The sequence below is a fragment of the Salvia splendens genome, chromosome 22 (assembly GCF_004379255.2).
Source record: "Salvia splendens isolate huo1 chromosome 22, SspV2, whole genome shotgun sequence".
In the NCBI taxonomy this organism is placed as follows: Eukaryota; Viridiplantae; Streptophyta; class Magnoliopsida; order Lamiales; family Lamiaceae; genus Salvia; species Salvia splendens.
In genome coordinates this window covers 23,233,616-23,248,892 of record NC_056053.1, presented here as the reverse complement: position 1 = coordinate 23,248,892, position 15,277 = coordinate 23,233,616, and the positions used below count along the sequence as shown (strand labels likewise).

General features: G+C 38.1%; 2 protein-coding genes across 2 annotated transcripts; one reads left to right on the top strand and one right to left on the bottom strand.

Annotated features, from left to right (window-relative positions):
- Positions 1 to 494: 494 nt before the first annotated feature.
- Positions 495 to 3,670, top strand: LOC121787266 (calcium-dependent protein kinase 26-like). The gene is made up of 7 exons (XM_042185950.1): positions 495 to 1,710; positions 2,211 to 2,354; positions 2,431 to 2,583; positions 2,665 to 2,780; positions 2,871 to 3,038; positions 3,115 to 3,339; positions 3,432 to 3,670. Exons 1-7 carry the CDS (start codon positions 885 to 887, stop codon positions 3,555 to 3,557), a joined length of 1,758 nt encoding a protein of 585 aa, XP_042041884.1. The 5' UTR covers positions 495 to 884; the 3' UTR covers positions 3,558 to 3,670.
- A 2,655-nt stretch (positions 3,671 to 6,325) lies between these two features.
- On the bottom strand, positions 6,326 to 9,195 carry LOC121787267 (fasciclin-like arabinogalactan protein 16). Its single transcript, XM_042185951.1, has 3 exons — positions 7,748 to 9,195; positions 6,666 to 6,785; positions 6,326 to 6,579 (listed from the first exon to the last, which is right to left on the bottom strand). The coding sequence occupies exons 1-2, from the start codon at positions 9,033 to 9,035 to the stop codon at positions 6,712 to 6,714; spliced, it is 1,362 nt and encodes a 453-aa protein (XP_042041885.1). The 5' UTR covers positions 9,036 to 9,195; the 3' UTR covers positions 6,326 to 6,579; positions 6,666 to 6,711.
- Between the last annotated feature and the right edge of the window lie 6,082 nt (positions 9,196 to 15,277).

Below are 15,277 nucleotides of genomic sequence, written 5' to 3'. Positions count from 1 at the left end.
ATATATATATATTCATTTAATTTATTTTGGTAGGGTAAGATAATTAATTTATTTTGAGGTTTTTTTTTTAGGTTTTTTTTTATTTAATTTATTTTGAGGTTATAACCTCAAAATAAATTAATTTATTTTGAGGTTATAACCTCAAAATAAATTAATTTATTTTTTTAATTCATATAACCTCAAAATAAATTAATTTATTTTGAGGTTATATGAAAAAAATGACCTAAAAATATGTGCAACATGTATGTAATCAATTTAAAATATATAGAATTATCCAAACTATAAAACTTATAAAACAGAGTCCAAAATTGTAGCATGAAATCCCTAGAAATTGTAATGAATATTAATAACGGGATATTTATTGCTCAGATTAATAATTAAGAGTATTTAATTCATAATTACGACTTAAACACATAAATTGATTAATTGAATGTATATATATATATATATATGCTCAATTAATTCAGTTTTTTTCACAGCTTCCAACAGAAAAACCTACCTTATTCCCTCACCCCCTCCATCCCCCTCTCCCCATTCTCTCACATTTCAATAAAACAGGAAGAGATGATTCAATCCTAAATCAAATATTCTTCACCCAAGGGGAGAGAGACAAACACACACACACGCACATGTATATATATACATAGATGTATATAATTCAGAACCCTTCCCATTCCTCAATCGCCATTTTCAATTCCTTCTATCTCACCATTTGTTCTTGAATTTTCAATCACAATTTGGGTTTTTTCTGGGGTTATCAAAGCCCCCCCCCCCCCCCTAGTGGTTTCAACACTTTTCCCATTTCACACACTGATTTTGATCACACACATCACAAATATGATTAGCATGTGATTTTGTACATAACCAAAAAAAAAAGAAGAAGAATGGGAAACAAGTGTAGCATCAATGCAAAGAATTGCTGGTTCTCCACAATCTCACACACACTATGGTGGGTTAAGTGGCCAACCGTGATTACTTACCATCACAAGAAAGACAAAGATGACACCTTTATACCCATACAAACAACCCCTCTTCCTCCTCCCCCTGTCCAGACCAGCCCCCCTCAGCCCCCCAAGATGGAGCTTGAGGCACCCCCACAGCCCCCTCCACCCAAGGCAGAGAAAAAGGAAGAATCTTTACCACCCCCCAAGCCCAAGAAGCCTCTGGTTTTCACGAGGGCTGTGAGCGCCGGCCTTCGGGTGGACTCTGTGCTGAGATCCAAGTCAGGGCAGCTCAAGGAGGACTTTGAGCTTGGGCGAAAACTCGGGCAAGGCCAGTTTGGGACGACGTTCCTCTGCGTTGAGAAGGAGACCAGGAAAGAGTATGCTTGCAAGTCCATTGCTAAGAGGAAGCTGCTGACTAGGGAGGATGTGGATGATGTGAGGAGGGAGGTGGAGATTTTGCATCACTTGTCGGGGAATTCGAATGTCGTCTCTATCAAGGGGGCGTACGAGGATGCCACTGCAGTCCATGTTGTGATGGAGCTGTGTGGAGGGGGTGAGCTCTTTGATAGGATCCTCAAGAGGGGGCATTATTCGGAGAAGAAGGCCGCAGAGCTTACTAGGACTATAGTTAGTGTGATAGAAACATGTCATTCTTTGGGAGTGATGCATCGGGACCTCAAGCCCGAGAACTTCCTTTTCGTGAATGAGGACGAGGATTCGCCTTTGAAGACCATTGATTTTGGACTGTCCATGTTTTTTAAGCCAGGTGAATGTTTATGCCTCTTGTTTTATCATGTTTCTTGGCTTAGAACTTCACAATATGTTGTAGTGAATGTTGGTATTGATGTGTAGTTATTATGTCTAAGAGAATGTGATGGTTTTAGTTGCAAAAGGTGGATTAGAACATTGATATCTTAATTGTTAAGCTATAGTTTCCATCTTTTGATTAGTAAAAACTTACAGATGTTGTCTGTTGAAGCCCTATTTGTCCCACATCAACTTGGTATAAATTAAAGGCCTTTAAGGGGAAGATGGAGTCAATTCTAACATGGTATCGGAGTAGGCCAAAGTCGACGTGTATTTGTGTGGTCCACGTTGTAGGAACTGATGAACATATCCTTCTAATACTGTATTCATAGCACAAAACTCTCTGATTTATTTGCTTTACTTTTCAAAATTTGTTTATATGCTGAAGATTGCTTGTCATAGTTCACAATTACTTGGTTTATGAGGCTGAGCAATATTTGGATTGACAAACAACGACAGGGGATATGTTTTCGGACGTGGTTGGAAGCCCTTACTACGTCGCTCCAGAGGTGCTTTGCAAGCACTATGGACCAGAGGTAGATGTCTGGAGTGCCGGTGTCATAGTATATATCCTTCTCTGTGGTGTGCCCCCGTTTTGGGGAGGTAAGTTGTGATTCCATTGTTTTCTATTTACTCAGCCTTGAACAAATTTCCCATGCTTGTGCTTACATTTTGGCAGAGACTGAGCAAGAAATATTTGAAGAGGTTTTGAATGGAACCGTTGATTTCAACTCGGATCCATGGCCTGGCATATCCGAGAGCGCCAAGGATCTCGTGAGGAGGATGCTCCTGCGTGATCCCAGGAAGCGTATCACAGCTCATCAAATTCTTTGTGAGTACTTAAATTTTGTTGGCTGCCTTATGTTTGAGGGCTCAAATATGATAACATCAGAGGCGATGTCGTTTCTTGCAGGCCATCCTTGGGTGCAGGTGGAGGGAGTAGCGCCTGATAAGCCTCTCGACTCTGCAGTTTTAAGCCGTTTAACGCAGTTTTCAGCTATGGACAAGCTCAAGAAAATGGCTCTAAGGGTATAAGGCACTCATAAGTCTTAACTATCTATCAATCTTGGCAAACATGGAAAGTTTTCGACTAAATTTTTAGGGGAAAAATGGTTGTAGGTGATTGCAGAGAGTCTGTCTGAAGAGGAAATAGGAGGGCTGAGAGAAATGTTCAAGATGATCGACACGGATAACAGTGGTTACATCACATTTGAAGAGCTCAAGGCTGGTCTTGAAAGAGTTGGTGCTGATCTCAGTGAATCTGAGATTTATGATCTCATGAAGTCTGTAAGTGGAATGAATATTGCCATCATCTAGTCAAAGGAAACGTGTGCGTTGCAGTTGACATTTTACACGCGTGCAGGCAGATGTGGACAACAGTGGGAGCATAGACTACGGGGAGTTCATAGCAGCAATGCTGCATCTGAACAAGATCGAGAGAGAGGACCATCTCTACACGGCCTTCTCCTACTTCGACAAGGATGGCAGCGGCTTCATCACACAAGACGAGCTGCAGAAGGCGTGCCAAGAGTTTGGATTGCAAGATTCTCATTTGGAAGACATCATCCGCGAAGTTGATCAGAACAATGTAAATAAATTCTTGTTGCTTTTCATTAGTTTTTAGTCATGAAAAGCACATAACATGGCTTAATTTTTTTTTTTTTTGTTTTTTTGTTGCAGGATGGCCGAATAGATTGCAACGAGTTCGTGGCGATGATGCAGAAAGAGAATGCAGATTATGGTAGCAAGAGGAATCTGAGTAACTTTAACATCAAGTTCAGAGAGGCTGCTGCCAAAGGTTCTTGACATTAAACAAAAAGAAAAAGAGTAATGTTTGTGATTCCCTTTGCCAAATTATTATGATATTTGTATAATGTGAAGATTTATGTGCATATAGAATTGTTTCAAGGAAACTTCAGTTTGCTCTCAGGACTCAGATGCTTTAGTTATGTGATGTCAAACTAAAATTCAAGCAAGAACTGATATTTAGCTCAAATTGGCTATAAATTAAGTGAAATATGAATATAACAGTCACTGAATAGAGCATAATGATTTTCTAAGTTGTAGTTGTTGCAAACTGCAGCCTAATTCTTTTTATAGCCCTTTCCCTATGTCTTATATTTGCATTGCATAACTCAAAGGCCCATTGAAGTTGCTCAAATAGAAGATTTGGGCTTTGGCCCATTAAAAGAAAGTGTACAATTTTTTTAATTGACATTTGGATTTTGGGCGGTCTAGTCTGTTCATTCGGATATCGGGTACCCGATACACATAAATGTCAGGGTTAGAGTAGGGAATTTAAGTATTAATGGAATAAGTTTATTAATAAAATGATGGCTTGAATAAAATTATATTTTTGTGATTGAAATGTCATGGAATATGAGAATGAAAGTTAATTTATAATAAGTACTTTTTTCTTTATAAATTGATGTTTTTTACGAACAACTCTTTTTGTATTTAAATTAATTAAAACGGAGTTCTACAATATTATTATCTTTCATGACTCATATATCAATACTACAATAAAAGTACCATGTTTTTATTTGTCTCGACCAACCGAAAACCCCACAATCAACATCTTATTTAAGATGTTGGATTTTTTTTTTTAAAAATATCTTCTACCGACTCATTTCGCTTTAATGGAAACAGCTGACATTTATGAGTTCCTTTTTCGATTGAGATCTAAAAATAAAATTTTCTATTATTTTTTATCTAACATTACACATCGAGCATATATAATGCAGATTCACAATATACATGCACTATTAGATCACAATATAATAATCCCACTAATAATTAGAGAAAGGTTGTGCACGTGAAATGGAAGAAGATATTAATTTAAGTAGTAAATTAAACTTGGAGAATTATTATTTACCAAATGCTCAAACAAAGAATAAAGTGAATTTAGTTGAGTGTTGACATTGCAAAGTCACATTCAACACCACCAACTAATCATTCCATAAACTAATAACCACACCATATAAATTCGTGATTAATTAGTTTATCACATCACATGGTTAAGTTATTAATTAATTTCACCCCACACTAATTTGGGTGTCCCGCAGCCAGTTAATTACTTTTACTTAAATAATTTTTATTTAAGTTATATTTATAATTATTTTAGATATATAAATGAAAATAAATATTTATGGGATATAAAAGAATTGAAGAATTCCCACAATATGCAATTTTCATAATGTAAGGTTGGAGTACACGTTGAAATGACCGATGATTGAATAAGAAGACAAAAAATAAGAAGAGAATTATAGTGAAAGTTTAATCTGATAATGAAATTACACTCCATACTCATGAAAGTAAAGTTTTAATTAGAAAATTAATTTGGAAAGGTGAACTATTCGAAGGTAAGTAGTTGAATTTGCTATGAAGTAAATAATTAAGTTGTAGGAAAGACAAAGAGGGTTGTTTGAAAGAACTATTGTAGAGACATGCAACCAATAATTGATAATTATAGTAATACTATAAGTTAGATATGATGTCTCCATCCATCTCTTATATTAGACGCAGCATCTTAATTTTTTGTGAAAACCATATTAGCATCTACCACTTAATAAGCTGTCTTTTTCAGACATGAGACATTTTTAATTAATTTATTATTTTCAGACATGAGACATTATTAATTAATTAATTATTATTAATCCATGTAACAACCACTATTGATTCTTGCGAAGGTTCTACCGTAACTTACATTCCACTTGCCACCTTGTGCCTTACTTGATATATACCCATTCATTTACACTTTTAACTTTTAAAACAAAAATTATATACCCATATAATATAGGTGTAGTAGAATTTGAGTAGATGGTGGTCAATGTAGTAAAAATATTAGATGTAGTAAGAGCTTGTAGTGATTCAGATTGGATCGTGTTATTAGGAAATATAGAAATTAGGGGTTTGGGAGAGTTGGGAGGTCATGTTCTAAGGGCAAATCGAACTTGGGAAGTTCTAAAAATTGATGGATCTTAGAATCATGTAATAATAACCTCGAGGTAAGGTAGCAAGAATATCATAATGTGGCAGCCAAGTTAGCAGTTGGCACGCGTGGTCTGGTGGAAACTAGAGACGAAAAGTAGATGGTTGTCGTCTCTGGCTATACATGTTTTGATTAATGGAAACCTTGGAGATTACAAGACGTGATTATAAGAGAGATGAAAAAGTAGATAGAATAAAGTAAGAAAGGAGGAAAGTAAATGAGAAGAAATGTGTTGACTTTTAATAAAAAAAGAAATGACTCCACTATTATGGAACGTACCAAAATAACAAAATAACTCTACTATTATGGAACAGAGAGAGGGAGGGAGTACTATAGTTCACCAAAATTATAATTCAAGCCAACTCAAATAATAGGACAACAAAATGTGATGCTATTACAAGCTGTGATTAATGGAAACCTTGGAGATTAAGAATGAACCAAAAAAAGAAAGCATATGTCATGCCCACTGAAATTGCTTGTACTATAAACAAAGTGAGTTACTATAAAAAAGAAGGTTCTTTCCATCCACACAAGGACAACCAATAATGTCCATTATTAGAAGTAAAAAAAAAGGCAAAAGTAGTTCTCATCACAAGATTTTCTTGACATTCTTAAAGCAGAGGCAAACCCTCTTTATAAAAAAACAAAAATAAAAAAGACTATACATTTGTGCATACACTGGCTGTCGGTGGACCAAACTTAAATACAAATAAAAAAATGGGTATGTAATTACAGTTTTTATACCAAAATAACAAAACCAAAAAAAAGAAAAAAGCTCTCCTGTGGGGTTCACCCTTTATCTTCTGCTCATGCACAGACATTCACCATCCTAAAAATCTGCCAATTACCATGAAAAAATATGTTACTATTAACTAAAAAATAAAATTTATATCTATTGCTGAAATTTTAGTAATTTGGCTCACCTTTTCTGCAGCTATCATTTACTTTTTTCATATATTTTTTGAAAATTTAATGACAGGTAGAGAAGTGATGATTCTGCCCAACAGCCCCAAGCATCCTGCATCCCAATTCAAGCAGCTTCCCTGCAAATTATTTTACAAAAAATTATAAGAAATCAAGCCACATGTCTCCAATTATTTTCTTTAAACAATATTGTCATTCCAGCTAATTTAGCAGTGGACTTTATCATATGAATTATATTTGTTTGTGTTTCTATAGTACAGTCCAAGATTCTCACTATTTGTAAAGAAGACTTATCATAAACCACACAAAATACAGTGTTCTTTTCCTATAAAAAGTGGGGTATTTAATCAATATTTCCAATTTGTCAAATTACAGGCTGGTCTCAACAATTGAAGCTTTTGTTAGAGTCAAATAAATGAATAATTTATTATGGAAAACAACAGCAGGGCTAGCCTGGATTCTGGAATCATTCTTGTTATGAGCCAGTGCTCTCTATCCCATCCTACTTACGCTGCACACGCAACACGACGCCACTACTTTTGCATACCAACCCCACATCACTGTCCACTCGTGAGGCTCCACCGTGTTCCCGCCACCACTTGATTCTTCCCACCCCAATTTCGCACCGACAAATTTCGTTACTAGCTTCTTAATTGTTACTCATAATTACAGTTTACTAAAATATGCCTATATTTTAGGGCTAAAACACTAAATTAATTAATGAAGAAGCACTAATGTGATTGTAATAGCCTGCCTAATAGAACACCATAGGATGCTAGTTTCATAAATTAGAGGTTAATTGCTCTATTACTTGAATTAAAATGTTTAATTAGTGACTTAATTATAAATTATGATCAAGAGAGAAAAAGGGGCTAATTAATGTGCGTAAAATTTCTGCAACTGAACTTCGCCGGAGACACCTCAATTTCCCACCGGGAACACAAATTACGGCGGCGCTATCTAAATAAGTGAGTAATTACTCTCTAATTTCACCAATCATCCTTGAAAAACCAAAATCCCCCAATTTGTAACATCAAATTTAATCAACAATTTACAAATAAAGGTTAATAAATGAACATACCTCTTCTCGACTTGGAAACGACCTTCGCGACCGGAGCAGGTTTGGGGGAGGCGGTCTCCTCCGCAGGGAAGAGGACGCCGTCGATTCCTTGAACGGAGATTCTGCCGTCGGTGTAAATGTCGGGGTCGAAGAGGTAAGCGGAGGTCTCGCCGTGGCCGAATTTCACCGAGCCGTCGGCCTCCTCTGCCACCACCTTATGCGGCAGTCTCAGCGTGTCGTATTTCACCTTCCCGAACCTTCTCACGGAGTTGTACATGCTCTCCTCCGTCTGGTACTCTGGAATCAGATGATAATACATGATCTGCTCCGGCGCTCCGGGCTCGCTGAGCTGGTCGGTGGTGAGCTTGGCCATGGCCTCGTCGTTGGGAGCTAAAACCGTGAGCACGTAGCCCTCGGAGACCAGCCGCCCCATCTCGGTGGCGAGCGACGTCAGATTTACCAAAATATCCGCCATCTCGTTGTAGCCGCCGTAATGCAGGAGCGTCTGAATGAAGTCCTTCACCTGGCTCTCGCCGTCGAAGTGGTGGTGCGGCCCCCCCGGCCCGGGGGCGGGAGCCGGAGCGAGGGAGGGGCCCGGGGCGAGGGCGTCGTAGACTGATAAAACCGGAGGAGCGCCGGCGGGGACGGGCGGCGCGGGTTTTTTCAGGCGGTGAGTCCGCGGATCGACCTCAGGTGCCCCCTCCGGAATCACGGCGGAGGTCTCGCGGAGGCTGCGGCGAGAATTGAACTCGTGCTCTACGGATTTGGGGATGAGAAGTCTCTCAATGCCGTGGATTACTCCGTCGGGGCGGACGATGTCGTCGGATTTGATAACCCTAGCCGTGCCGACGATTTTCTGGCCGTTTTTCTCGTGCAGAGGAATCAATTCGCCGGCGGCGTCGCGGCAGAGGCTGGAGTGGAGCACCGGCTTCTTCCTGGGGCCCACCGGCCAGTGATTGGACTGAATGCGGGTTGGAATCATGTGGAAGAGGAGCAGATTTTGGAGAGATTTGAGATTCCGCGGCTCGAGCAGGAACCTCTTGAATTCGGGATCCAAATCTCTCTCCAATGCCTCGTTCCTTGGGGCGAATATGGAGATGTTGTGGTTGGTGACGGCGTCTTCGAGCGTTTGCAGCAGGAGAGCCTTCTCCACGAGCTCAGAGAGCTCGGTGTAGTGGGAATCGAGGAGAGCTACGAGGACTGAATTGGAATTGATCTGGCCGGCCGGCAATGCGGAGGCGGTGATAGAGAGGAGGGCGAGGAAGGCGAGGGAGAGGAGATTGGAGGCGCCATAGTTCTGAGAATCCATGGCGATTGGTGAATTTGGGGGTTTCTCTCTCTAGGAAAATAATGCTGCAAGTATAAGTTAAATGGGTGTGTTTTGTGTGTGTGTTGATTTCTCTCTCTACTGTGGAAGAATATAGTGAGAGAAAATATGTGGAGTTGGTTTTTGCAGGGATGAGGTTTGGTTTTATCATATGCCTTTTTAAACCTTTTTCTTGTTTTCTTTTTCTTGAAAAATCACTTGGATTCTATTAGAGCATCTCCAATGCCGGCGTCAAAATCGCGACGCCGATTTTTCGCCACCGCCGGTTCTGACGCCGAACCATTGGAACCGGCGTCAGCGAAATCGGCGTGGCCATGCCGATTCGCGCGATGACGCCGGTTCCGACGCCGATCCTCACCGCGCCATTGTGGGTCCCGGATCGGCGTCAAACCGGCGTCAGATTTTATTTTTTATTTTTTTTCTTTTGAAAACACTATATATACGCGCTTTGAACGTCATTTTCATTCGCACCACTTGTTTTAACGAGTACTCTCTCTCTCTACCTTACTTTCTGTACAAGATCAATTTAAGAAATGAGTAATGCCGGTGGTAGTGGTGGGGATGCGGATGAGTACGAGCGTATGATGAACGAAGAGCTAGATGTCTATACGAGCCGTGAGGTTGATCGATGGATGCAGGGTTATATGCAGCCGGCGGCACCTCGCCCACGACCAGTTGTCCACCGTCGACAAGTGGTTGATCGTGATCATGAAGCTGCACATCAGCGCCTGTTCACAGATTACTTTGCAGAGGAGCCGCGTTTTAACGCCAACCATTCCAGGCGTCGTTTTAGGATGAGGCGGGACTTGTTTATGCGTATTGTTAACGCTTTGGAGCAGCGATATCTGTATTTCCGCTTCAGGCACGATGCGGCTGGCAGACCCGGCCACACCCCTATTCAAAAGTGCACTGCGGCAATCAGGCAGTTGGCCTACGGCACCGCGGCAGACATGTGGGACTAATACCTCCACATCGGTGAGACGACTGCCATCGAATGTATGAAGTATTTCTGTCAGGGCGTGATCGAAGTATTCGGTGATCAGTATCTCCGAAAGCCTACCCCGAATATTGCCGGAATCTGCTGCGGATGCACGGGGATCAGCATGGGTTCCCTGGAATGTTAGGCAGCATAGATTGTATGCATTGAGAGTGGAAGAACTGTCCCGCTGCCTGGAAGGGGTTTTACACGACCGGCTACAAGGGAAAAAATCCCGCGATGATCCTCGAGGCCGTAGCTGATTACCGGTTGTGGATTTGGTATGCGTATTTTGGGATAGCCGGTTCGAACAACGACCTAAACGTCCTCAACTCGTCGCCCCTTTTCAACGAGCAGTGCCAGGGCGTCGGTCCGGCCATCAGTTTTGTCGCCAACGGCAACCAGCATGTAAATTTATGTAATTTTTTTAAATGTATTTTTTTAAAATTATTGTACTTTTTGAAATTTTAATATTATTATTCGAATTTTTCGTATTTGTCTCGTAAATTAAATTTCGTATGTTGATACGAGTGTAAATTAAATTATATAATTGTTATTAGTGATGTGGATAGGTAGTGTGAAGGCTATTTGATGTCCAGTTGATGTGGCAGGAGAATTGTAGTGCTGATGATGTGGCAGTGTGAAGGCTATGTGAGGGCTATTTGACGTCCAGTCTTACTGGAGATGCTCTTAGAACTAGTATTAACACCCGTGTTACACACGGGGCATAAGAGCTATACAAAATATAATAAATATATATAAAAATAAGAATTCAAAGCAATGTGAAGATTTAAAAAAATAAATATGTATTTATCTTATCTCACTCTAAATGAAAATTTTACTACTCCCTCTGTCCCGCGCTACTCGCACCTTTCTTTTTGGGCACGGAGATTAAGGAATGAGTGATAGACAAAGTCAACAATTACGGCTGTAGGTATAAATTGTTACTAAAAATGGAAAGAGTGCAAATAACTTGGGACGCCCAGAAAGGAAATAAGTGCAAGTAGTGCGGGACGGAGGGAGTACTTCCTAAGAGTATCCACTACACTGTCCCCCCACCGTCCCTTAACCGTCCCTTAAACTACTATTTGAGGGTCTCAGTGTACTTTATTCCTCCATCCCTTAACTAAGGACGGAACCTGCAACGCTCCGTCCCTTAAATTACTATTCATTCAATTTCATTTTTTTTTTCCAACCCAATTCAATTAAAACAAACACACTTTATTAAAAAAACACACAACATAAAAACACACACAACATAATTTAAAATACAAATCTGGAGAAAATAAAAAACTACTCCGCAGGCGAATCATCCTCCGGAGGCGATCGAGGTGGAGGGGGAGTCGGAAGGCCAAGTCGTGCTGCCATATGCACAACTCCGTTCCACCAGGTCGCGTATTGGGAGGGCGAGTAGCGGGAAACGTTCGCCATTGTGGCGGTCATGTACACCGCCATAAGTGTGTCCGAGCCTCCCTGCGAGCCCGATCCCGAGGCCGCCTGGCTTGATTTGAATTTTAAAAAATTCGAATTTTGTAAAAAAAAATATATATTGCTTCAGCACGTGACGACGCCCACTTGCGGGCCGGCGAGTGGGCGTCACTCACGACGCCGGGTCACGCCACGTCGCCTAGGCGCGTGGAGAGACGGCCCGTCGCTTGTCTCGGCGACACGGGATGCGGGACGGGGCGCGGGACAGCAAGCTGCAACGCGTCGCGGGACGCCGGCGCGACGCGTAGTGGATGCTCTAATGAATGAAACATTTATGCAATTTTGATTTATAATCTAAGTGGAGTAAAAACAATAAAATTAATGACAAAAAGAAAATGTGTAACTAATGATCAAAGGGTATGAGTTAATTAGAATAAGATATACAAATAAAGAAAATATGTGTGAGTAAAGACGTTTATTGACAGTGCTATACAAGTCATTAATCCAACTAAAAGGTAAATTAATATATAAATTTAATAGCTTGATTTAAAAAATAATAATTTAAAAAATATATATGAAATATTAAACATATCCACATTAAATATATGAATAATTTAAATTGTAAAATTAAAACTTCTTTGAAAGTCAAAGTTTAAAAAATTGTAATATTATCCAATAATTACATTTTAGTTGACCATTTATTTCTTTCGTTTAATTTCAGACCATAGCATAACTTGATATATATGACCAAAGACTAAATGATTTTTTTTATATTGAAAAGAATAAATTTCTTACTTCCCGCCACATATGCGTATAAAAAGTAAATTATCACTTAAAATAACGATAATATTTTATGCATCTTCTTTGCTTTGAATAATGTGACAATTTACACTACTCTTTATATTAAGAAGTTATACAAACTTTATAAGTTAGATTTAATTTTGAATATATATAATGTCTTCTTATTCTGTAGCTTAATCTATAAACTTAGTAGTATGGTTTAATTAATTAGAGGCGAATTAAAATATAAGAATTTAAAACTTTAATTGAGTAAATATAGGATGAAGATTGTAAACATTACATATTTGTGTTGTCATTTAGCTTGTGAATTAATTCGGAGAACGCAATAAAGAATAAAATCTCAATTTTAACTTAAATAAATGAAAGACAAACAAAACTCTCTAGCACAATTTCACTTTTAACCCAATAAATGAAAGGTTAACGCACTAAGGGCATCATTAACGCTTGGGGCCGGGCCGCAAAAAGCGAGTCCCGGCCCGGGCGTTGCGTTGGATGAGCGGAAGTTGCGGCCTGGGCCAGTCCCGGGGCCGCAGTTGCGGCCTGAGGACGCTCCCGGGGTCCGGCCTAGGGTTATTAGCTTCGGGACGGGCCGCAAACCCCCAAAAAAATTATTTTTCTTTTTTTTAAAATATTTTTTTGCCTATTTTTACCCATTTCTTCAACATTCTTCCACCAATTTCTCCATTTCTATCCTCTAAATTATTTCAATATTTTTTCTAGGAAATGTAAATTTTATTTTCTAGGGCTTAATAATTTTTTTTTCTAGGATTTGTAATTTTCTTTTTTCGACAGAACAATGTATTTTCCCGGCTTGAATTGTTCAATGTATTGTATTTACGAGTAAAAAATGTTGAAGTTGTGAATAGTATCATTTATTAGTTGCGGCCCGGGTTAGGGTTTATAGGGTTAGGGGAATAATGACATGGAGAAGATTTGAGCATTAACGGGGCTAGGATTAATGATGCTCTAACTGACAAGGTGGCAAGTCAGACACTCAGACTACCTCTGCACCGGCGGCTAAGCTCAGCTGATCGGCTCGGCTATGAAGCCGAGTCTCAGCAAACTCGGAAGCGGAGCTGTCACGTTGTATTTTGTGTACAGTTTTTACGCCAAGGTAACTTAGGTATGGACACTTAATTATTTTGTTTCATACTCTTTCAATTCAATATAATAATATACTACTCTAATTTTACTATTTTCAATATAATAATATACTACTCTAACTTAGGTATGGATTTTTTGATATACAGTAAGCAATAGATTCCCATCTAGCGAAAGCTCGTCTGATATATGGACAAGATATTGAAAAATAAGTTATCCTCCGTATGAAAATGCACCAACTTTTAATTTATTTTAATTTTACCACGGAAAAATTTACCTTCAAACTAGGCATTTTAATTTTTTTGCATATTTGATTTAAAAATATTTTATTAGTGTTGCATAATCCATACAGACATCTTAATAACTTATTGGTAGTTTAATAACTTACAATATTACTATATGGGAGAGATTCACATATTGATTTTAGTTTTTTATATTGATTTAAGATATTTTTGTTTTATTTGTTACCAACCTCTCTTAAACCCTTTTATGTGAATTTTGGAAGAATTAAACTTTTTCTAATTGATCATCGGACCAATCTGATCTAAATTTAAGGCTTAAATATATGAGTGGATGAATCATTTAATTTTATGTTTCAAGATCAGCTATATTATTAAATCAATTAAAATTTCAATTCATAGTTGACGACCCATTTTAATGAAGTGGGATAGTCCTATACTAGAAGTCTATAAGGTTCAAGACTTCAATCCTAAAATGATAAAATTACCACAAAATTAATTCAAATTTACCAAGTTAAAACTAGGAAATCGTGTTATGATGATACACACTGCACACAACACAACCAATATTTTATGCATACACAACACAACTCTACTACTTAATTTCACTAAACAATAAATTTTGAATTGAATTAAAATATCAAAACTTCAATTTTATTTCCACAAAATTGCAATTATAACACAATATCATTTTCGTTGTACCAACTACCAGACACAAGAATAAATATACATATTAATTTACATAAAATAAAGTGGTTATATTTTGTACTGTTCTTAACCATGCCTACAATATTTTTATCTTTGAAATAACAAATACTAATATAGAATCGTAATTCTGCTATATAAAATGTAATCTTGTAATTATAGATTTGTTTTGGTGCGTGTACATAGCGATTAGTTGGTGCGACATTCACATTTAATTAGGACTTCTCTCCTAATTGTAAGATCTTAGATACATCATCACTCACATTAATACTTTAAATAATTTATTTATATAATTTTTTCTTTTCATCAATTGATTTTTGTTTGTATCTAAAAGCCATTTTGGCTATAAATTAATAATGTATATTTGATTTTTGTGTCATATTATAGAATTGATTATGGTCAATGAAAAAAAAGTGGTTGTTTGGTCATTCATTTATTTTTAAATTGTTATGATCAAACTACTTGTCACGAGTGAGTAATTAATCTAGAGTTTTAGGCCATCCACCTCCATGTCTCAATACCGTCTTAATACCGTCTCATCTCTTAACTATTCATAAGCTCCACTGCATTTTTTACCTCATCTCTTAATTAAGAGACAACACATGCAACCCTCCATCTCTTAATCATCTCATCCCTTAACTATTAATTCAATTTCATTTTTTATTTTTATTTCCAACAAATTCAATTAAGACACACTTCATTAAATAAAAAAATTATAATTTAAAATCCTTAAAAATAAAAAAAAAACACATAATTAAAATCTTAAAAGAAAATAAAAAAGATATAATTTAAAATACTAGAAATAAAAAAGACACAATATAAAAAAAATTTGAAAATTTGATTTTTTAAAAAAATATTTATTGTGTCGTCATGACGACGCCCACTCGCCGGCCGGCGAGTGGGCGTCACTCCCCGCACCAGAGCTCGCCAGCTTCATCGAGGAGGAGGGACACGCTGCGTGACGGGAGGGCTGC